This window comes from Pseudomyrmex gracilis, unplaced genomic scaffold (genome assembly GCF_002006095.1).
Source record: "Pseudomyrmex gracilis isolate BER0280 unplaced genomic scaffold, ASM200609v1 scaffold_987, whole genome shotgun sequence".
In the NCBI taxonomy this organism is placed as follows: domain Eukaryota; kingdom Metazoa; phylum Arthropoda; class Insecta; order Hymenoptera; family Formicidae; genus Pseudomyrmex; species Pseudomyrmex gracilis.
Window position 1 is genome coordinate 1 of NW_018021571.1, and position 24,164 is coordinate 24,164.

At 32.0% G+C, this 24,164-nt stretch overlaps 1 protein-coding gene across 8 annotated transcripts in view; it reads left to right on the forward strand.

Moving 5' to 3' along the window:
* The first annotated feature begins 9,997 nt into the window (after positions 1 to 9,997).
* Positions 9,998 to 24,164, forward strand: part of LOC109861745 — a 19,493-nt gene continuing 5,326 nt past the window's right edge. For 2 of the 8 annotated variants that reach the window (XR_002251019.1, XR_002251020.1), the window contains exon 1: positions 18,861 to 19,102. Coding sequence is in view for 1 of the 8 variants with exons in the window: in XM_020441536.1 (XP_020297125.1) it covers positions 16,266 to 16,981 (716 nt within the window). In the remaining 7 variants the exon portion in view is untranslated. Of the gene's footprint in view, positions 10,180 to 15,638; positions 16,982 to 18,860; positions 19,103 to 19,122; positions 19,321 to 24,164 lie in introns of those variants that run through there. The other 6 variants (XR_002251018.1, XM_020441533.1, XM_020441534.1 and 3 more) reach the window with 5 other exon arrangements.

Below are 24,164 nucleotides of genomic sequence, written 5' to 3' on the forward strand. Positions count from 1 at the left end.
GTGTTGATGTATGAACAAGAATCTTTATTTAAACATGCCAAACGTTTCGACTCTTGGTTTGAGTCATCTTCAGTGGCATACAAAAATCATTAAGAAAAATATAGGCAGTACATCACCTTGCAATAAGGAAGAGATATCAAATAATTAGTTGATATTCATCAAAGTGTTTCNAAAAACCAAAAATGTCCTCTTTCCATGTCTCAAGTTAGATAGTACACAAGAAACATAAACTACACAACTACACAAATGATTCATCATGCAAAAATAAACATAAAAATCTTATTTTCAGGGTTGTGGATTTCAGCTTTATTTTACTTACAAGCGTCGTACCTATTTGAAGCTTTCTTATGGAAATAAAAAACCATCCTTACACACATATTAAAAATAATTAATATTAAACAGGTAAAATATATCCAAGTTGCAGCAATCTTCAATTTAACTGACAATTTTACACTGTAAACGAGATGCAATCTAAAATATTAAGTGAAACATGTCAAATAGTAATTCGAAAATTCTTAGGACTTGTTTGTTTTTTATTGCTTGCTCCGTTTCTTATCACGATTTTGATGGTTGTATATATTTACCGTTGTTGTGTGGAAACTGTGCTAAGAATTCAACTTAAAGACAAATTTGCCGGTCTATTGGAAGGGTCGGATGCAGTTTGGTCCGTCGAAGATACATCTTTATCCTTGATTACTGTCGTATTAATAATGAAAAAAACCGCAGGAAGTACAAATACGACTTTCCTGAAGCATATCAGAAAATTATTTTTTCATTTATCAAAGACTGTTCCCAAGAAGCTCGATAAACTGTTTTACTACAGGTATCAAAAGTTTGGTTACTTTTATTGGGAGAAATCAAAATTTAATCCAGAAACGGCAATTAGATGGTTGGAGTGTGAAATCAGTAATTGTGATGGATCTTGCGAGAATGTTCACAGTACAATCTTTCAAGAAAATATAGGTTTTATATGCAACAGACCGTTGTATGATGATCACAAACCGATGTGGGAAATGCTCATTGGAAGACGTTGTACCAAATCTTCATCTTATACGAAAGAAGATCCGATCTTGTCATCCGAAGACCGCTTCAATACCGATATAGACAAAATTCCTGTAGTATTTCGCTTTCATCATTCTCTTGGTGATGGTAAAGCTTTCTTCAAGTTTCTTAATGTGATTGTCGACGAGAATATTACAAATGAAGTGTCGACAATATTGGAAGAACCCAAGGACAGCGATTTGATAGCTAAAGAAAACTATTTTAAGGAGAAAGAAACTTTCCCAAAAAGAAAAATTATTTTAAACTTGAAAGAAGTATATAACACAATTAAAAAAATCATGAGAAAAGTAATACTTATATTGTTTTCTCTAGAAATCTTTGTCTCTCAAATTGTTCGTAATAAGGATGACAAAAGGTCAGTATTTAAATACGTCAATATTTAAATATCTTAAAACACTTAACTAAAATAACATATTTTTAAATAGAATTATATAAAGGTTTTCAATATGCAAAATATGTAATGTTTAAATACCAATTTTTACATATGTAAATACTAACTTCATAAAACTGATACTTATCAAATCGTTTATTGTGATATTTAGATAAAATAGTTTATGTTTTATAACATAATGAGTTAATCTTGTAGCTCTTTGCATGGTCGGACGTTAACAGGTGAAAAACTTACAGTTTATCGTTTGGAAAACGATACCAATAAATCGCAGCTTCTGACAAAAATTAAAAAAATAAGACAGTGTACAGGAGCAAAACTTACTGACATAATATTAACAGCTTTTGCTGCTGGGATAATGAAATATTATTTACGCGTAAGTATAATCAATACTAATTGAGCTAAATGACGCCAAAATGAATTCTTTCTATGTAAAAAATTTCTTTAAATGTGCAAATATGAAACAAAGTGTATATCTTTGTTGCAGATGAAAGAATTAATACCCAACGCGCGCGCAATATCGGCCATCATACCAAGAAGACTCTCTATGTCTAATGACAACCTAGTACTGACCAATAATATTTCGTTTAATATAGTTGAAAGTTGTTTTGTCAACGCGAATAAAAAAGATGTTTTAACGTCACCTACAAACTTTCGGTTCTTTGAATGTCTTCAGAGAAATACAATAATAAATAACAAAATTAGAAGTAGCTTAGAAGCACCGTTCAATTTTTTCCTTTTTAAACATTTAATTGGAATTTTGCCGGTGAAAATTCTAAAACTTCTTATTGCAACTTTCAATCCCACAATGGCATTTAGCAATATAAAAGGAATACAAAGAAAACTTTCTATTCAGAATCATCCTTTAAGCAACATGATGTTTTGGATACCGAACAGGTATAGTATATCAGTATTATCTTTTATCTTAACTTACGTGTAAAAAAAAAATTAGAAATATTCCAGAGATATGAAAACCATTTTTATATTTATAATATATAAGATATATGTACATATATATATATATATATATATATATATATACATATATTAAAATTTATATTTTTAGACATACAACCGGGTTGTCCTTAGGTCTAATTACTTACGAAGGCAAATTAAATCTGTCTCTATTGGTTGATAAAGCAGTAATAAGAGATATGAAATTAATCAGAGAAATATTAGACGAAACTATATGTGAAATAGACTCTGCGTATAATGATCTCGCATAATTTTCGGAATCATCGGATCGTTCAGTGAAAACACTTGTGGAAAAAAATTGGTAAATACAAATCTCGATTAAGTTTTGATAATATTTTACTTTCCTGTGTTGCACCAAACAATCAGTTTTATTTTTATTAGTACACATTTAAGTGTAAGATTAAGAAACACTTTTGTATATTGTAGGAATGTTCTAAAAAGTAAAAACAATTTTAGTTGTGGGCATACTCTATATCTATTATGCACATAGTGCGTATAAATGTATATTTATATAGCAATATCGTGTTTATGTATTTTTGAAAACAAATTTACTACTATTAATATTGATATTTTTTAGTGGAAAACAAAGACCCTTATGAACGTCGACTAATCTATGTTATGTAATATTTGTAACGTGATACTTATAAATGTAAAAAGAAATAGTAAAATTATTTTTCACATAGCTACGACGATCATCTAAAAAAATGTAATTTTGATACTTTTCACGAAAATTAACTTTTGATTTTCTTAATAAATCAGGTGTGTGTTAAAAATTCATAAAACTGTATACAGGTTATGTCAGAGTTGCATTTAATATAAAAATACATGCTTCTCCCTTACGAAAAAGAATTACTGGCAGTAATATATTGCGGCAGTGGTACGAAAGAATTACTGGCATTCTGTGTAATTGCCAGTAATATTTTCAGTGATTCCTGTAATATCTAATACTATTCTTCTGTGATTGTCAGTAATACTTATATTACTGACTTTATTTATATGTAATTGGCAATAATTCTTTTTCGTAAGAGCTAATATTGTGATTTTTAAGTGAATATTTTCACTGGTAGATATATACTAATAAAAAGACTCGTTCAGTTAGATTCAGAAGCGTTAGATCTAGGAAGACAGAAGCAAAATTTAATGCCTTTTAAAATGTTTTTAAGTTACGTGTTTATCTGTAAAACATTAAAAAATTCCAACCCATTTATATTGGCAGGTTTCATTTTATAAAATAATGGTCATCATACACATAGCATGTAATATTACGCAAATATCGCAGTAAAATTGCAATATCCCAGTAATATTAAATATTATAATACAATATTACAATACTACCCACACAGAACATGACGTCTATTAGAGATCCATACAACATCTATAGCTCCATCTCCATGATGGATGATGGATGGACGTTTAATGCATATCTATGCTACGTCTACTACTATAGATATCCGTAATAACTCTAGTATAGACAACCATTAAACGTATATTATAGATATTTACCAGATATATTTTTCAAGACGTAATAAAGTATTAAAAAATATATTTGCCGTGCTTTTCATTATATTTACCTAACTGAGCGTTTATTATTGCATAAAAAATATTTATGTAGTTCCGTGCGATATTTATCTCTATGATAAATGACAGATAGACGTATAAATAAATGTTTATATTAAATCCATTATTATTTTGGAGAACTTATTTAATTATTAATAAGAGTGATAATGCTATGTGGGCAGTGCGCACTAGTACAGGGCGCAGGCTACCGACTTCGCTGTTTGTGTTTGTAAGAAAAGTGAGAAAATGAAAAATGTGCGCGTATGATATAATAAAAAAAGTAAGGATAGAAATCTTATTAATTTTATTATTATTATTAAGATTTTATTAATTATATTATTAAGATTTTATTAATTTTATTATTATTATTTTTGTATGTTTATATATATATATATATATATATTGCACGTGACAAAATTTAGTTGTAATTGTAAGATTGTATGTACAGGTTATGTACCGTAATTGTCAGAGAGAGGATGTTTTAAAGACATTTTGTCTTGTCGCAGAATTCCACTGATTGTTTCGTAAATTTTCGTCCCCCGTGATCAGATTCGGTGCAGTATCACGTGGTCGAACGATCTCTGGCTCCGATTTGAGTCAGGCGATGTCTAAGAGCGTGTTTCGGACAAAAATTGTGAGGTATTGTAATTAGAGAATATTGAGATAAGAATGGCTGATAAAGTGACGAAGACGTTACGAGATGTCGTCAATAACGAAGACACCGAGTGCATGGTGCATCGTAGACGCCGAGATTGAGGGCGATGACGAGGACTCGGATGAGGTTATTATTCCGGAACTTCAGGGTACATCCAAATGGACCAATTACATACATGGCTGGCAAACTAGATTTATTGTACTCAAAGATGATACTTTGTGTTATTACAAATCCGAGCAGGACAGAATTTGGATTTGGATGTCGTGGTTTGATTAGTTTGTAACAAAGCTAATATCAAGATAAGAGAGTTATGTATGACAATTCTGCATTGTATACCTGATAATTTGAACACATTATGATTCAGCAGTTAAGATAATGAGTTTGTGTTAAGTATATTTATTTATTTTTAAACTAATAAATGAATATGATTGGTCGTTTAAGAGCCGTTCGCTGGATGTTATGTGGGAAATATGTCTATATATATATGTGCGTGTGTACACATATAATCTAATTCACGTTTTTCACGTGAGTTTTTTGAATTGTAATTACATTAATTATTTTGAATTGTAATTACATATTTTCCGTGTTAAATGTTACATGATTGTAATATATTGTAGATTAATTTGATATTTGATGCTTTCGCGGTGTGTAGTATTAACATACAAAGATGTTTTTTTCGGGTTTGAACCGCGTTAATGTCATTTTTATACCGACGTTTCGTGAACATTACAGCTCACTTCATCAGGGTTTGAAGAGCAGCCTGATACTGAGTATATAAAAATGACACGTCGGTATAAAAATGACATTAACGCGGTTCAAACCCGAAAAAACATCTTTGTATGTTAATGTAGATTAATGTTTCATCACCCTGATAGGAAACCATTTACAAAATTATGTGACGAAATCTTGCACTAAAATTGTAATTTGCAATTATACAGACATATTTTAGGAAATAGATGTAAAAACATTGATCTTTTTTGAAATATTTGTAGTTGTTTGCAAAATTATCTTCCAAATACTATTTCGACAAAAGAATAACGATATGGCGAATCATCTTAGCAGTATATTTGCAAAATTAATTTCACAAAGAAATTGTCCAATAATTGAGAAAAGAAATTCAGCTATGTGATGTTTAAAATATGTAGAAATATGATTGCATATAAAGAAATGCAAGAAATCGTTGTCACTCATGATGTCATATTTGTGCGATATTTTCACAATTTGCCTATTGGAAGTATATACTGTGGAAATGCATAACGACTTTTTCGCAATTTTTGACAATTATTATTTACAAAATTTTATTTCGACAAAACTGTTGCGTTATGGTGAATCATCTTAGTGCAATCATTGCAAAATCGTCGCTGTTCATGATGCCATTTTTGTGCAATATTTTCACAAATGTGCCTATTAGGGCAATGTTCTATTTAAAATAAATTTCAGAAAAGAAAGTTGAGACATTGTTTAATCCAGCTGAACAATCAGTGAATTTCAAGGGAAAAGCAATAACGTTTAAAGTCACCAGTGAAAGAGTAGCAACTTTACAACATTGCGTAGAATTGATGGTGCAAAGGGAGAATGCATAGCGTCGTAGATGAAAGAAAGAAGTCGAGAAAAAACGGAAGTTACAAGAACTTTATAAAGCTTTGAAAGATCGAGTTGCCATGCATCATAACGGCTCTCCGAGACCCAGGGTGTTTATTCATAGAGGTCCTGAGTTTGGTTTATTATTTATATTCTAGTTTTATCTATTGTTTTAAGTTTTGTTTTATTATATATCTAATTCTAGCTAGAGAGAGATTTATAATGTGTTTATAAATATACTTATAAGTTATAATATTTATTAGTTAACATATATAGCATTTCACAAAATATCAACAAATATAATAGAAAAAGATTATCTTTATGTGTATCATGTACATAAAAATATCTTTATGTATCATGTACATAAATAGAAAACTTACCTTTATGTAACGATTGCGATATTTTATATTTTTTTATGCTCGGTGAAGTTCAAATATCACAAATCTTTCTGCTTCACAAAAACTTGCTCGTCTGTTATATAATACTTTAAAAAAATATAGATATATCTTATGTATTGAAACTTTCCAGTTTTATAAACAAACTTACAAATTTAAGCCGAATGCCTATTTGGATTAGTATTTGTGGTACGAGAGGATAAGAGACAATTCTTCCCGCCGTAAATATAATTAACATGAGTTTAATTAAAATATAATTTAATAATTATTTAACTGAAAATGAATTTTTACTTGTAATAAAATAAATTATATAAAATTATATAAAATTTAATATAATGAAAAAAAAAAAAAAAAAAAAAAAAAAAATCTAATTCTTTCTTGAAAGTTAATTAAGTAATTATAGCATAGATAACATTAAAGATCTGAGATAAATTATATACAAATTTAAGATAAGTTATATATAGATTTAAGATAAATTATATATACATATATAACATTTAAGATTTAAGAATAAACACAGAAATGTAATACTACGCTTAGACCATAACATCGCTAATTATATGACGGCAAAGAACAACGTTGTCATTAATTACAAAAATATAAGTCACACTAACAGCTACAGTAGAACCTCGTTAAAGACTTACTCGGTAAAGACTTACGCGCTTAAGAGGGTACTGGATACCGACTACAGCGACCTAAACCGACGTTCTTAAATCAGATTCTGTGTCGTATTTACTGCATCAAATCCACGACCGGCCCAGTGATCTCGCGGCCTGAGTGCAGGGGCTGCGAACCTGGAGGTCCCGAGTTCGAATCCGCTCACCACCTAAGAATTTTTTCCGGGCCGGTCCCTTTCAACCGAGTTTATCGGTTGATTGGCGAACTGAATCGGGCCTCCAAAAATTAATTAGGGTGTAATCCCGAATTAATTTCCCTCCCACAAGGCGATTGTAGTCATACCATCTTGAGCACGAGCCCGACATAGATGGGCACGCCCACTGTGAAAGACGGCCGTGTATCGCGTGGTAGTAGGTAAAAACTGCACATCCCCCCCCCCCCCACATTCGTTCTGAGAATGTATATCGATAGACTGGCGTTTGCTCCTCTCTCGCAGGGGCGTGAGCCATATAAGCAAAGAAGAAGAAGAAGCATCAAATCCAAAATGCTTCTCCAGAAATAAGTAAATTGTGCTAAAAATTGGCTGGTGTGCTTTGGAATGTCAAAATTCAGCACAAATTTTTTCTTAGACAGTTTTCTTCTATAACCTCACCATATATTCATGTATGTAAAATTATTTTTAAGCTTATGTACGTATTTGTACTGAATTACCGCCAAACATACGACAAAAACAAATCGAATAAGCTATTCAAATTATGATTTGACTATCTCATTGATGAGAGAAATCTGAGTTTGTGATGATGTGTATTTGATATCATATACTATTATTATGAATGAAAAAAGAGTTTAAAAAAGCATTATATGCCCATTTTCAAAAGCTTCATACAGTTTTTTATATTTATTTGCTTCTGTAGAAGCGCTTTTAATGTCGTACAGTAAATAAAATTAAAAAATAAAGACATTTAGGTCATAAAAACGTCGGTTTACAGGTCGCTATAGTCGGTATCCAGTACCCTCTTAAGCGCCTTCCCCGCCACACATACTTTTATGCATACATAAGTCACTCTCCCACCAAGCCGCGCGGCGTCGTAGACGCGGCGGCTTCACTTTGCTGTACCTTTTTTTCACTATGCTCAATTGCGTTTGTTTTTTTGTGCATCGCGCCCGTCAAATTATACAGAATGTCCCAGAATTGGTTTAACATCTCTCGTAGGCAGATAGAAGAAATAAAACTGAGTCGAAAAGTCCTATACCATTTTGCTAGATTCGCAATAGTTACTGAAATTTTAATTAACAAAGATCCNCGAATAAGCATGCATCGGGCTGTCTTACGCGCGTAACGGCGTGTCCAAGCGAATAAGCATGCATCCTACGCGCGTAAGGCAGCCCGATGCACGCTTATTCGCGGATCTTTGTTAATTAAAATCTCGGTAACTATTGCGAATCTAGCAAAATGATATAAGACTTATCGACTCAGTTTTACTCTTTCTACCTGTCTCCGAGAAATGTTACACCAATTCTAGGACACCCTGTATATATAGACTTATCTTCCGCACAACATCCAGCAAACAGCTCTACACGACCAATTATATTCATCGACTAATTTAAACTAATTTTATTAATTTGAAGAAATGTTGGAAACTGCAGGAAAACAAGTTGCTGCGCCGCAGGATCATTTTAAAACACAACGCTGTTAATCCAGGAATAGAAATTCTTTTTTATTGACTAGTCCCGTAAAATGCACATGTCAGTTATGTCCAACACACGCTCAAATGCAGAATAAAAACGGTATATATTTTATCTTTAGTTTATTGTGTATAATATATTTATACAAAAATATTTATAATAATTAGTTTTCCAGAAATATATTTTAAAGAAATAATTCGCCATCGAAACTATTTTAAGGCTCAATTGTGGCAAACGTCTAAGAATATACGAGACATAAAAAATGCTGGTCTAAATCAAGCTCCTAGTAACGGCATTCAAAGACAAGAATCAGTTTTCTGTTCTTTTACGCTTCCGTTAGAAACAAAACAACAATTAGAAAAAGTTGAGCAATTTTTAAGAAATCAGGCTAATTTTAAGACATTAGTAATATTTTGTATTAAATAGTATAACCTTCTATATTAAATACTATAACCTTAAGATACAAATATTTTATTTATTTCGGTGTACTTTATGCAATTATTTAGGAAAAGGTTGCCAATATTGGCTCCTCGATTGGATCAATGTCTGTAACCCAAGTCTTTATAGGTATAGGTATACGAGTATACATGAAGACATATTTATGTGTAAATATACATGCGTCATGCATAAATATTGTATATGTCTTTATGTATAAATATACAAAAAAACATGCGTTGCAAACATTGGATTAATCAAAAAGCCGGTTTAATATTGGCAATTTTTACTTATATGTAAATATTTGTAATTGTTAATTATATACATATATATAAAATATTATTGCATAAAACTATTATAAATACTTAAAAATTAAAATTATAAGATAATATGAAATATAAAAGTTAATGATTAAAAGAGCATTAAATATTATTCTAAAATATTATTCTTAGGTTTCAGTTTAAATAATAACAAGATATGATAATAACAACAAATAATAATAATAATACTGTTCATATGTATATAATGTGACGTAACAGAACGACTACAGATGCACCCGCTCACCTTCGTCACAACCAAAATCCTCTCTCCGCTGTCCTGAGCCTTTCGCCATCACCTGAGTATATAAGGTGGCAAAAATCGTGAATCGAGAGAACTGACACGTCAGACTTAAAGCGAATAGTTAATTAAAGTTCGAATTTGAGCAACACTAAGTGCGAGTAAAATGTGAGTGTGTGGTCACCTGAGAACGAGATTGGCCTAATCGAGACAGACGAGGCAGAGGAAGTGGTCCGATTCAACCGGGAGCGAGCAAGAAGACAGCACTGGTGAGCTACCGGCTCAAAGCCGCATTGTGTTTTTGTCTGTTGCGCCACTGTGTACAATTTTCGTGAGATCGAAAGTACTGGCTCGCCGTCGGTATCGCGCAAAACAAACAGAATTTTAACAAAATATATAAGGTTCTAAGAGCAGTTTGCAAAATATTTGTGCGGAAATATGTGTGTATATATGTGAATATATATACCTGTTTACAAGTAATTTACAAGTAAGTTTTTTGAATTAAGTTTTCAATTCTTCAATTCATATAGGAGGTTAGATTTGCATCACGTATACGAAGGACCTCGAATATTCCCCAAAACTAATTTAAACTATTGCGAAAAAAACTCTTCAGCCAGGAGTTTTTCCTCGAACCTGGAATCTCCGGTTTTCCGGGCCATCGCCTTTCGTATTTATCCTGCGAGGATTCATACACGAACGCAGATGCTATTTACTTTATTATATTTTGCTAGACAAGGATCGTCGAAAAGATTCTCTCGGAATAAGTGTTATCGGACACAAATATCGGCGGCAATCTTATACAATTGTACCGCGAATAACCAAAAAGTTGAGATATCTTTTGTGACATAGCGTTTAACGCGTGCGGCCGCTTCACTATTATTGTAAGCGGCTGATCTGACGTGTGCTGCTTGAGCAGGTTGTTGATTAAGCGTACCGAGAATCAGAGATGCCAGTTCGTGGACTTAGTAAGCATTCAGCATCAAGTGGAGGGGATACGCACACAGGCGACAACCGTGTCCGTGTGCGCTCGGCGCTTCGGCCAATGGTTGGCCAACCACACGGACACGGCTGTCGCCTGTGTGCGTATCCCCTCCACTTGATGCTGAATGCTTACTAAGTCCACGAACTGGCATCTCTGCCGAGAATTCTAGCGAGCCTAGAGCAGAGCCTTCCAACTGATCACGTGACCGTATAGAAATCTTATGACGCAAACCCATATATATAATACTCCTATATTGCTAGTCGCGTATCTTCGCAATGAGAGGCACGAGGCCCGAGAAAGGGAGACGCACGAAGTCCAAATATGGGCATAGATAGTCGAGCGTCATTATGCGCAGGCGCGTCTACTAAGCGAGTGCGAGCGAGATAAAGCATTGGAAAGAACGCGAGAAAGAAAAATGCCCAAACGTGCTTGAATGTTCACCGCATGCGCACAAAGCAGCTGGAGAGAAAGGCTACTATATTGTCTGCACCGTAACATGTGGCTTCAGGTCGGCACCGTACTAGCAATATAGGAGTATTATATATATGCGCAAACCGCACGCCATGCGCGAGTTGGAAGGCTCTGGCCTTACAGAGTTACAAACACACGGAGGGCGGTTCTCGCTTGTGTGCGTGTCCTTACCGCTTCGATCTCTCCTTGCTCTTTGCTCGATCTTGTAACTCTGCGCGATCCTCTGACGCAATCGAGATGTTCGTCTCACGCAATTTCGGCACCTGTTTATATAAACAAGAAGAATCTCGCTTCAAATAGCAAAATATTATTTCTATAATATTATATCAAGAATATGTTTAAGATAATAAAAAAGCAATTATGTACGCGTACATATGATTCTCTGCTATCTTCACTAACTTTTTTTGAAGCTAGTTCTTCTGTGTTTTTATCAAAAGTTCCATTTGTGTTTATAATTGATGCTAAATCTTGTAGAACTCCTGACTGGACATTTTTATTTATGCTTGAAATGAATTCTGTGTTATTATTAATATTAATAATTGGTAATATTAAATCGTGAATGATTTCTGTGTCGATAGTTTCTTTATCTTCTGTATTGACGTCTTCAAATGTGTCGCGCACAGATGTTATAGATTGATTTCTTGTTGTACAACATTTGATTCAGAGAAAACAGTTTTCAAACATTCTTTCCATTTCAAATGAAATTCTATTCTATGTACAATTTTTGGTATTAATGTTTGTATTATCCTCTTTAATCAGATATTTTAACACAATTTCATCTATGTCTTGCTCTGTCAAATAGATTTATTACTTTCAATATATAAGATAATAAATAAAAAAGATAAAATGACATCTGTCATTATATATTCATAATATTATTATACATTTTTATAAAGATCATTTCGGATGTAGTCTGTTTATAATAGATTCTTTGTCAAGTATAGTGACTGAGTTCCAGTTGAAATTGTGACCGGTAGAGGAAGAGTGTTTGTACAATACTGATGTGTCAGTTTTTTATTTTTAACATAATTTATGTGTTCTCTTATTCTAGTTGTCTTCTTGTTTGTCCAACATAATTTGCATTACATGTTTCGCATTCTATACGATATACTACATTTTTGTTGTTTCCAAAGGGGATTTGGTCCTTGTAAGTTTTAATGTATTTATTTAATCGAGAAATATTTCTGTGATGAAAATTTTATGTTTATTTTTTTAAACATGTAATTAAACTTGTCGGACTTATCAGAAACATAAGGCATGACAAAATATGTAATGGCATCATTGTTGCATGTGTTATGATTGCTATTGTCAGAAATTTGTGTATTTTCAATTCAGTTTAGTGTTAAATAGTGTCTTTAATCTTTTATTAATAATGTTGAATATCAATTCTAATAATTAATAATTCGGATAATGATTTTTGATCAAGATATTGATGACTAAATGTAGGTTTTTGTGGTGGTAGATAGGATCTGACAATAGCACAGCTCTATCAACTAAAGTAATAATGGTACCAACTTTGTGACACAGTGAGTTTTGCGATAAGTAGTGAAGGTATCTACCTGAGAAAGTTGGCTGGTGGTAACAATCACAAGTCAACTTATTTTGGTTTATAATGATACGTGTGTCAAGAAAACTGATACCAGAATCTGACTGTAATTCATGTGTGAACTGCAATCTTTTGTCAATAGAATTGAACGTATTAAGGACGTGTGTTAATTGGTTTTTGGGAACTGCTAATAATATGTCATCCACATATCTAAAATATATCGGAATGGTGAACGTTAATGGATTTAATGCTTTAAGTTCGAGATCTTGCATCGTAATGTCTGCTATGATTGGTGAAAGTAGAGAACCCATATAAGTTCCAAATGTTTGTTTATAACTTTTACTGTTAAAAATGAAATATATGGATGACAAAACAGTCCAAGAAATGCAACACACAGTTAAGTCTACAATTGTCACAATTATCACAATAATTTGGCAATTTACTGAGAATTATTGGATAATTACTGAGGAGTTATTACTGATAGTGAATTACTGAATAAATTAACATTAGTGTTTGCATAGAAATTTGTTAGGGATTTATTCGAAAATCAGTTAGATATTCTCAAAATATATTGGATTCGTCGTAGAAATTCTATATCCATTCCAATTGGAAGTGTAACGCATTGCAATTTAAAATTAAACAAAAATTCTATCTAGAATCCAAGTGAAATTCCTTACTAAAAGAAAATAAGTGGCACAGTGTCTTTTGAAAGGGATATTACTTCGAGATTTCATGCAAATTAATCTTTGGAGGCCCGATTCATTTCGCCGATTGATCAATGAACTCCGTTGAAAAGGATCAAATCTGGAAAATCTTAAAAATGATAGTGGGATTTGAACTTGAGAACTCCATATTATACAGCCGCCTCACTCAATGTCAGTCCGCGAGATCACTTGTTTCTTAATAAACAGTACTTATTTTTATCTACTTATTCTCAAGCTTTCTTACACATTTCATTTTATTTATTTAAATTATTATTTTATTAAAAATATTGCAACATACCTGCAACAATGGATAAAAATATTTCTCTTATTATTATAAATGTGCCAGTAATTTTTGTCACAGCTAAATCATTGAGTCAATAATTCATTATAAAGCTCCGGTACTTGTGTAGTAATTTATTCTGCAGCCACGTTACTGAGTCAGTAAATTATCATTGAGTTTAAGTAATGGATCAAATAGTTTCATCACTTAGCAAGTAATTCATTCCAAGGTCTCTCAGTGATTCTCTAGTAATTCATTACACGGCTAAATTATTGGATCACTAATCAAGCACACATACTACAATTACTAACTACTAAAAATTATTGACACAGTAGTAATTAAATTACTAAAAATCACTGCGATTTAATAATTAACTTACTAAAAGACAATAATTAATCACTACTGCCGTAGTAATACTTTTCTGTAAGGCCACCCGATAAAACATTTTCGATATATATAATCATATATAATTATACACAAATTAAAATTCTTATATAAAAATATTATATCTTTCTATTTTATATAAAAATCACTTCAAAATCACAATGTGATCGACAGACGGTCATATTGTAATTTTGAAGTGATCTTTGAATATCAAAAATAATAATTTTATATAATTTTTTTGTATCTAACATACTAATAAAATTATTTTGTAATTTGATACTCTGAAGCCATTTTCTTAAAAAAAGAAATTCTCCGTGTAATTCTCCAGAAAATTGTATGGACATATTTGTATATATAGATAAAATTGCATAATTAGATATAATAATTTTACTTTGTGTATAAGTAATATACCTCGATAGTCAAATGATAGCAATATGCCAGCAGTATGCACGCAGGTTTAATCAGCATTTTGCAGCAGATTCCACTTAGCTGTGTCATTATAGTGAGTAAATTATGTAGGATACTTATATATAATTATATATATCAAAACTTCAACGTAACAAATCACTATGATGACACAGCTGAGTAGAATCTGCTGCAAAATACTGATTACATCTGCGTGCATACTGCTAGCATACTGATAGCATTTGACTATTGGAATATATATCAAAACTTTTTTACCAGACATTTAAATAAAAAGCGAGTTCTAATCGAATAGAGTTAATGAAAGAGTTTGACATTTGATGACTGTACAACACTTGATATACTACTGCGTTTATTGAAACAAACCCCAAAACTTAAAAAATATCATTATAGTCACATGTTGGATCTTAGATCTTGTCGGTACACTGAGAAAAAAAAGTTGGTGAAGTAACAAAATAGTATTCGATTCAACTATATGTAGCGGTCACGGACTGTCAATAAAATATTGATTAATGTAAGAAAATATCATGTTTCAATAGATATAATAATTAGATTATACCGAAAGAAACAATTTAGTTGTGTTTTAACAAAATTATAATTTGCTTAACTATAGGACACTTTGAATTTACAACACAATAGGACAACACAATATTTTGTCTGCTTATAAAAATATGCAGTTTGATTAAATAAAATACTTAGTACAAAGAAATTCAGATTATATATAATTAAAGTAAATGGAAATGGTCTATTTCATCTTTTTTAACAATATCTTTTATTTGAAATTATCACAACTTATGTTCGACGAAACAATTCATGGTTTAGTGAATTAATTATGTTTATTACCACTATTGTTAATACAACTTATACGAATTTGTTATCTTCATTACCATATGCTTGAATTAAAAAACTAAGTATTTCAGATAACAAACTGAAACTCAACTAAACGCATTTAGTTGAGTTAATAGTTTTTTTTTCCAGTGTAGTGTGTAAGAGATCAAAATAGAATTTCTATGATGACAGAGTGATTTTGCAAAAGAAAAACAAGAATATAATACAAACATAAAAATTAGGTACAAAACGATTGGAGCAGTTCCACAATTATTAGATACATTTCGTTTCATGGATGAGCGTGCATGATCTATAACATACGTACCATGCACTATAGATACATGTACGCATATAAATGAAATGGAAAGCATCCATTATTTATTTCATCAAGATAAACCACACACGTACGATAATCCCACACGCACATGTATGTTTGTTTAGTGTGCTATATTTTCAACAGAGAATGTTGATACTTTTTGCGTTACATCAACAATTTCAACATTAAATAAATTGCTAAGTAAAGAGCAAGATGAATCTTTGTGTAGAATGCTCGCAACTTTTTTAGATTTATAGAATCTATTTTATTAAACAATTAAAGAATATATCTTTACCGTTGTTGGGTGGAAACTGTGCTAAGAATTCAACTTGAAGACAAATTTGCCGGTCTGTTGGAAGGGTTGGATGCTTTTTGGTCCGTCGAAGATACATCTTTATCCGCGATTACTGTCGTATTCATAATGAAGAAAACCGCAGGAAGTACAAATATGACTTTCTTGAAGGATATGAGAAACGTATTCAATCACGTATTTAAAACTGCCCCCAAAAGTTTCGAAAAACTGTTTTACTATAGATATCAAAAGTTTGGTTACTTTTATTGGGAGAAATCAAAAGACTTTAATCCAGAAACCGCTATTAGATGGTTGGAGTGTGAAATCAGTAATTGCGATGGATCTTGCGAGAATGTTCACAGTACAACCTTTCAAGAAAATCTAGGTTTTATATGCAACAGACCGTTGTATGATGATCACAAACCGATGTGGGAAATGCTTATTGGCAGACGTTGTCCAAACGTCAAATCTTCCATTGAAAAGGATCCGAGCTTGTCTTCTCAAGACAGCTTTAATACCGATGTAGACGAAGTTCCTGTAGTATTTCGTGTTCATCATTCTCTTAGTGATGGTAAAGCTTTATTCAAGTTGCTTAATGTGATTGTCGACGAGAATATCACAAATGAAGTGTCGACAATATTGGATGAACCCCAGGACAGCGTTTTGTCTGCTAAAGAAAACTATTTTAAGGAGCAAGAAACTAATCCAAAACGAAAAATTATTTTACACTTGAATGGAGTATATAATACAATTAAAGAAATCATAAGAAAAGTAATACTTATATTGTTTTCTCTAGAAATCTTTGTCTCTCAAATTGTTCGTAATAGGATGACCGATGGCAAAAGGTCAGTATTTAAACACGTCAATATTTAAATATTTTAAAACACTGAAATAAAATAATATATTTTTAAATAGAATTATATAAAGTTTTTCAATATACAAAATATGTAATGTTTAAATACCAAGTTTTACATATGTGAATACAAACTTCATAAACCGATATTCATCAAATCGTCTATTGATATTTAGATAAAATATTTTATGTTTAATAACATAATGAGTTAATCTTGTAGCTCTTTGCAAGGTCGGACATTAACAGGTGCGAAACTTACAGTTTATCGTTTGGAAAAGGATACCAATAAATCGCAGCTTCTGACAAAAATTAAAAAAATAAGACAATGTACAGGAGCAAAAATTACTGACATAATATTAACAGCTTTTGCTGCTGGGATAATAAAATATTATTTACGGGTAAGTATGATCAATACTAATTGTGCTAAATGACGTCAAAATGTATTCTTTCTATGTAAAAGATTTCTTTAAATGTGCAAATATAAAACAAAGTGTATATCTTTGTTGCAGATGAAGGAATTAATACCCAACGCAATATCGGTCCTCATACTAAGAAGAATCTCTATGCCTAATGACAACCTAGTACTGACCAATGATATTTCGATTAATATAGTTAAAAGTTGTTTTGTCAACGCAAAGAAAGATGATGTTTTAACGTCACCTACAAACTTTCGGTTCTTTGAACGTCTTCAGAGAACTACAATAATAAATAACAAAATTAGAAGGAGCTTAGAAGCATCGTTCAATTATTTTTTAAAAGATTTATTTGGAATTTTGCCGGTGGAAATTATAAAACTTATTATTGCAACTCACAATCCCACAATGGCATTTAGCAATATAAAAGGAATACAAAGAAAACTTTCTATTCAGAATCATACTGTAAGCAACATGATGTTTTGGATAACGAACAAGTATAGTATATCAGTATTATTTTTTTATCTTAACTTACGTGTAAAAAGAAAATTAGAAATATTCCAAAGATATTAAAACCATTCTTATATTTAATATATAAGATATATGTACATGTATTTATATACATATATTAAAATAAAAATAAAATTGAAACAATCCGGTTAAATAGCGAGCAACAATTAAAATGTATTATAATAAAAAATGTTTTTTACAAAAAACTATTTTACATTAAAGTGAAACGTTTCGGCTCGTACTTGAGTCCATCTTCAGTCGCAAAATACAAAAATATAGATGTTATAACATAGGAGAATCAATAAACGGCTAAAAATTCGCGTGTTCGTCACTTTATAGTGCGTTCATACCTTATTGACTCTTCCAAGTGTTGTTTTTTAGTTTACACACGAATAAAACAAATGTAAATAAACGATTTTATTAAGTTACGCTGACTCAACGCACATCTATGCGTACGATTTTACCTAATTTTTTTCCTACCGTGTGTGAGTTCGCAATTTGTCGAATTCCGTAAAACTCCAGAGAGAAGCGTTCGGATATTCCCGCTGATCACGAATTCACACGAAATAGTCTACGACGCGTCGCGAAGTAAAGCCCCTTGCACAATGGAAGGAATAGCGATAGCCATAGAAATAACACAGTTTTTAACATAGAATTTCAACTCGTCGAAAGTTTTATCGCTATTGCTTATTCCAATTTTCTGATCTGCATTGATACATGTGTAGTTTTGTATGTTAGATTCCGCTGTTCCTACCTTTATTTTTAAATATAAACTCTTTAAAACTTTTTTTATTTCTATCGCTATCGCTATTCCATCTATTGTGCAAGAGGCTTAAATATTTCGCAATTTCCAGTCTATACTTTATATGTCTATAATTCATATGTATATAATATGACGTGGTAGAACGACTACAGACGCACCCGCCCACCTTTGTCACAACCGAAATCCTCTCCCCGCTGTCCTGAGCCTTTCGCCGTCACCTGAGTATATAAGGTGGCAAAACTCGCGAGACAAGAGAACTGATACGTCACTTAAAGCGAATAGTTAATTAGAGTGCGAATTTAAGCGACACTAAGTGCGAGTAAAACGTGAGTAAGAGGTCACCTGAGAACGAGATTGGCCTAATCGAGACAGACGAGGCAGAGGAGGTGGTACGATTCAACCGAGAGCGAGCAAAAAGACAGCACTGGTGAGCTACCGGCTCGAAGCCGCATTGTTTTTTAGTCTGTTGCTCCACTGTGTAAAATTTTCGTGAGATCAAAAGCACTGGCTCGCCGTCGATATCGCGCAGAACAAAGAGAATTTTAACAAAATATATAAGGTTCTAAGAGCAGTTTGCAGGATATTTGTGCGGAAATATGTGTGTATATATACGAATATATATACGTGTTCACAAGTAATTTACAAGTAAGTTTTTTGAATTGAGTTTTCAATTCTTCAATTCAAATAGGAGGTTAGATTTGCATCACGTATACGAAGGACCTTGAATATCCCCCAAAACTAATTTAAACTATTGCAAAAAAACTCTTCAGCCAAAAGTCGAACCTAGAATCTTCGGTTTTCCGGGCCATTGTCCTTCTTGTTAGGCCAAATAACAAAAGAGAATTTTGTCTTCATCGGATCAAATCGATTTGGCAGGGCGAGCCCCTGCGGTCAACCGGCGAAAAAGCACGCGGTCCTTGATGTTACAAAGAACGCGAGAAATTCGCTCAACTTGACTACTTGTAAATAATTTGTTCTGGAGAGTCGCACCTGATTGATTAACTTAGATAATAACGCGTATGTAATTAGTCTCGGCGGCTTTCTACCTTATCGAACTCTGCGGGCTAGCGGATCTCGTGATAGTTATTGCGCTAAGATTTTCGTATTTATCCTGCGAGGATCCATACACGAACGCAGATGCTATCTACTTTATTACATTTCGCTAGACAAGGGTCGTCGAAAAAATTCTCTCGGAATAAGTGTTATCGGACTGATCGGGTTAAAAAACTCAGGTTTTATCGGACGCAAATATCGGCGGCAATCTTATACAATTGTACCGCGAATAACCAAAAAGTTGAGATATCTTTTGTGACATAGCGTTTAACGCGTGCGGCTGCTTTACTAGTATTGTAAGCGGCTGATCTAACGTGTGCTGCTTGAGCAGGTTGTTGATTAGGCGTGCCGAGAAGTCTAGCGAGCCTAGAGTTACAAGCACACGGTTCTCGCTTGTGTGCGCGTCCCCACCGCTTCGATCTCTCGTTGCTCTCTGCTCGACCTTGTAACTCTGAGCGAGCCTCTGACGCATTCGAGATGTTTGTCTCACGCAATTTCGGCACCTGTTTATATAAACAAGAAGAATCTCGTTTCAAATAGCAAAATATTATTTCTACGCGTACATATGATTCTCTGCTATCTTCACTAACTTTTTTTGAAGTTAGTTCTTCTGTGTTCTTATCACAAGTTCCATTTGTGTTTATAATTGATGCTAAATCTTGTAGAACTCCTGACTGGACATTTTTATTTATGCTTGAAATGAATTCTGTGTTATTATCAATATTAATAATTGGTACTATCAAATCGTGAATTATTTCTGTGTCGAAATTTTCTTTATCTTCTGTATTGACGTTTTTAAATGTATCGTGCACAGATGTTATAGATTGATTTCTTGTTGTACAACATTTGATTGAGAGAAAACAGTTTTCAAAACTTCTTTCCATTTTAAATGAAATTTTATTCTATGTTCAATTTTTGGTATTAATGTTTGTATTATCCTTTTTAGTCAGATATTATAACACAATTTCATCTATGTCTTGCTCTGTCAAATAGATTTAGTACTTTCAATATATCTAAACTATATCGATAATATATCGAAATGGTGAACGTTAATGTATTTAATGCTTTAAGTTCGAGATCTTGCATCGTAATGTCTGCTATGATTGGTGAAAGTAGGGAACCCATATAAGTTCCAAATGTTTGTTTATAAATTTTACTGTTAAAAATGAAATATATGTATGACAAAACGAAATCAAGTGCCATTAAAAATTCTTGATGTGATATTTTTGTGTGTAATCGTAAATATTTCCATCTTCTGTTAACACTGTCTAATGCAAGATCTATTGGTATGTTGGTGAACAAAGAAATGACATCAAAAGAGCAGAGAATATGATCACATTCAATAGTTAGGCCTGATAATTTGTTGTATAAATGGAAGCTATCTTTATTTGAAAACGGAGAATTCAGAATACTATTATATATGATTTTGTGGAGAAAAAGTGAAAAATGATGTAGAGGGCTGTGTCGATTGTTGATACAATAATTCTGTACGGGTAGCCTACTTTATGGATTTTCGGAATTCCATATGATCTAGGTAGTATCGGGTCACTATTGTATATGTGTTTTTTTTGGAGTGTATTAATATAATTGTTGGTGAACCATCTATCTAATATATTTTTAAGTTGATTATTGATGCTACGTAAGGGATTTTTATCAATGAGTGTATACGTTTTTTCATCCTTTAATATGTCGGTCATTTTAGAAAGATAGTCATTTTTAAGTAAAGCTACTGTAGAATTCCTTTTATCTGCTCTAGTAAAGATAATGTTAGGATTATCTTTAATAAATTTAGAAACTTGTTTTGAATTTTTTAATATATCTTTCTCTGTGTGTGTTAGTTGTTTATTATCTTTGATGAAGTCTTTTACATAAGTTGTGATGTCATTGTGAATTTTTGATTTGATGGTTTTATTGAATTTAATAATGTTATGTTTGACGTCCTTAATCGTTTCTATAACAACTTTCTTTTTGTCATGTCTAATAAGAAGTGTAAATTTATCACCAAATTGGGTTACTTTCTATGATTTGTTTAGGGATTGTTAACCCTGTTAAGTTTATAAACCATTTTTTATTTAATTTTAAATCTAAGATTTTTTTGTGTTGAAATTCTTCAGGTTATATATCTATTTTGAGAATAGTATTTGATTGTGATTATTAAAACTGAATGACCATTCACTATAAGATGTGTTTGATTTTTGTTTGTCAGAATTGTGTATATTATGATGAATAAAATATTGAATTGGTTGAATATTACGAAGGCGAATAGACTTTAAAATCGTAATGTTTGTGTTAAGTGTACGTTTCTTATTTAAGAAATATTTGTTTATAGACGTTTGTTGAATATACAGGGTGTCCCAGAATTGGTGTAACATCTCTCGTGAACAAATAGAAGGAGTAAAACTGAGTCAATATGTTCTATACCATTTTGCTAGATTCGCAATAGATACCGAGATCTTAGCAAAGATCTAATTAACAAAGATCAGCGAATAAGCATGCATCGGACTGTCTTACTCGCTTAAGACAGCCCAGTGCGCTACGCGCGCTGACGGTGTTACCCATAGCGACATATGGGAGGAGCTAATATAACAGCATATACTATACATATATATATTACAATGTAATTGTGCGAAGCGCGCCGGGCTGTCCTACGTGCGTAAGACAGCCCGATGCACGCTTATTCGCGGATCTTTGTTAATTAAAATCTCGGTAACTATTGCGAATCTAGCAAAATGATATAGGACTTATCGACTCAGTTTTACTCCTTCTACCTGTCTACGAGAGATGTTACACCAATTCTGGGACACCCTGTATATAAATTGAGCAATAATGTTTAACGGGAACGCTTTGTATAAATCTAAAGATATATGATGTAACTTATGTTTGTAATGTTGAATATTCCTATATTTATCGGTGAGTTCTAATCGTAACAATCGGTGTTGAAAATTTTTCTTAATATGTGACATTTTGTCTACATTCTTCCAATATGAAAAATTAGAAAATTTCGATATGATGTTTAAAATGTGTTTGAAAATTAAATTTAAACGAATGCAATTTCTACTAAAATAAATATTTTTATCTGCACTACACCCTGCACATTGGTTCATTCCATTCATTTTCGCCAAACTAAACATACCTTTGATTTTATCATATTGAACCGGAGGATACTCCTAATTTTTTTATATTAGTAAAAATAAAGTTTTATATACTTCTTTTGTATCTAACATGATACTACTAGAGTTATTTTGTAATTTGATATGAATTATCTCTGAAGTCATTCTCTTAAAAAAAGAACTTCTCCGTGTATAAAATTGTATGGACATATTTAGCATATAAATTTGCATACTTAAATATAATTATTTTAAATCAATGTTAAAGTGAGTATCTTCCTTTGGTTCATGAAGTTTATTAAACTTAATGAATGAATAAATAAGTCTTAAGGAGCCGTTCGCAGGATGTTGTGCTGAAAATATGTCTTATATGTGTGTACACACATATAAGTAAATTCAAGTTTTTCACGTGTGTTTTTCGAATTGAAATTTCAATTTTTAAATTCACATAGGATGCTAGTTTCGCATCTCATATATGATAGACCTTGAATACCCCCCTAATAATTATTTTAATTTGTGTATAAGTATATATGAAAAATGTTTTACCAGGTACTTACGTATAAAGTTTGAGATAATATCTTCGGGCATTCCCCAACTAAAAAGTAATGCACGAACTATGGTTAACTTTGTATGTTCGCAGAGAATCAAAAACAGTCCAAAAAATGCAACACACAGTTAGGTCTACAATTGTCACAATTATCACAGTAATTTGGCAAATTACTGAGAAGTATTGGATACTTACTGAGGAGTTATTACTGATAGTGAATTACTGAATAAATTAGCGTTAATGTTCGCATAGAAATTTGTTTGGGATTTCTTCGAAAATCAGTTAGATTTTCCCAAAATATATTGGATCCGTCGTAGAAATTCTATATCCATTCCAATTGGAAGTTTAACGCATTGCAATTTAAAATTTAAAACAAGATTCTATCTAGAATCCAAGTAAACTTCTTTACTAAAAAAAAACAAGTGGCATAGTGTCTTTTGAAAGGGGTATTACTTCGAGATTTCATGCAAATTAATCTTTGGAGGCCCGATTCATTTCGCCGATTGACCGATGAACTCCGTTGAAAAGGACCAGACCTGAGAAAATCTTAAAAATGATAGTGGGATTTGAACTTGAGATCTTGATATTCACAGCCGCCTCACTCATTGTCAGTCTGCAAGATCACTTGTTTCTTAATAAACAGTAATTATTTTTATCTACTTATTCTCAAGCTATCTTACACATTTTATTTTATTTATTTAAATTATTATTTTATTAAAAATATTGCACTATACCTGCAACAATAGATAAAAATATTTCTCTTATTATTATAAATGTGCCAG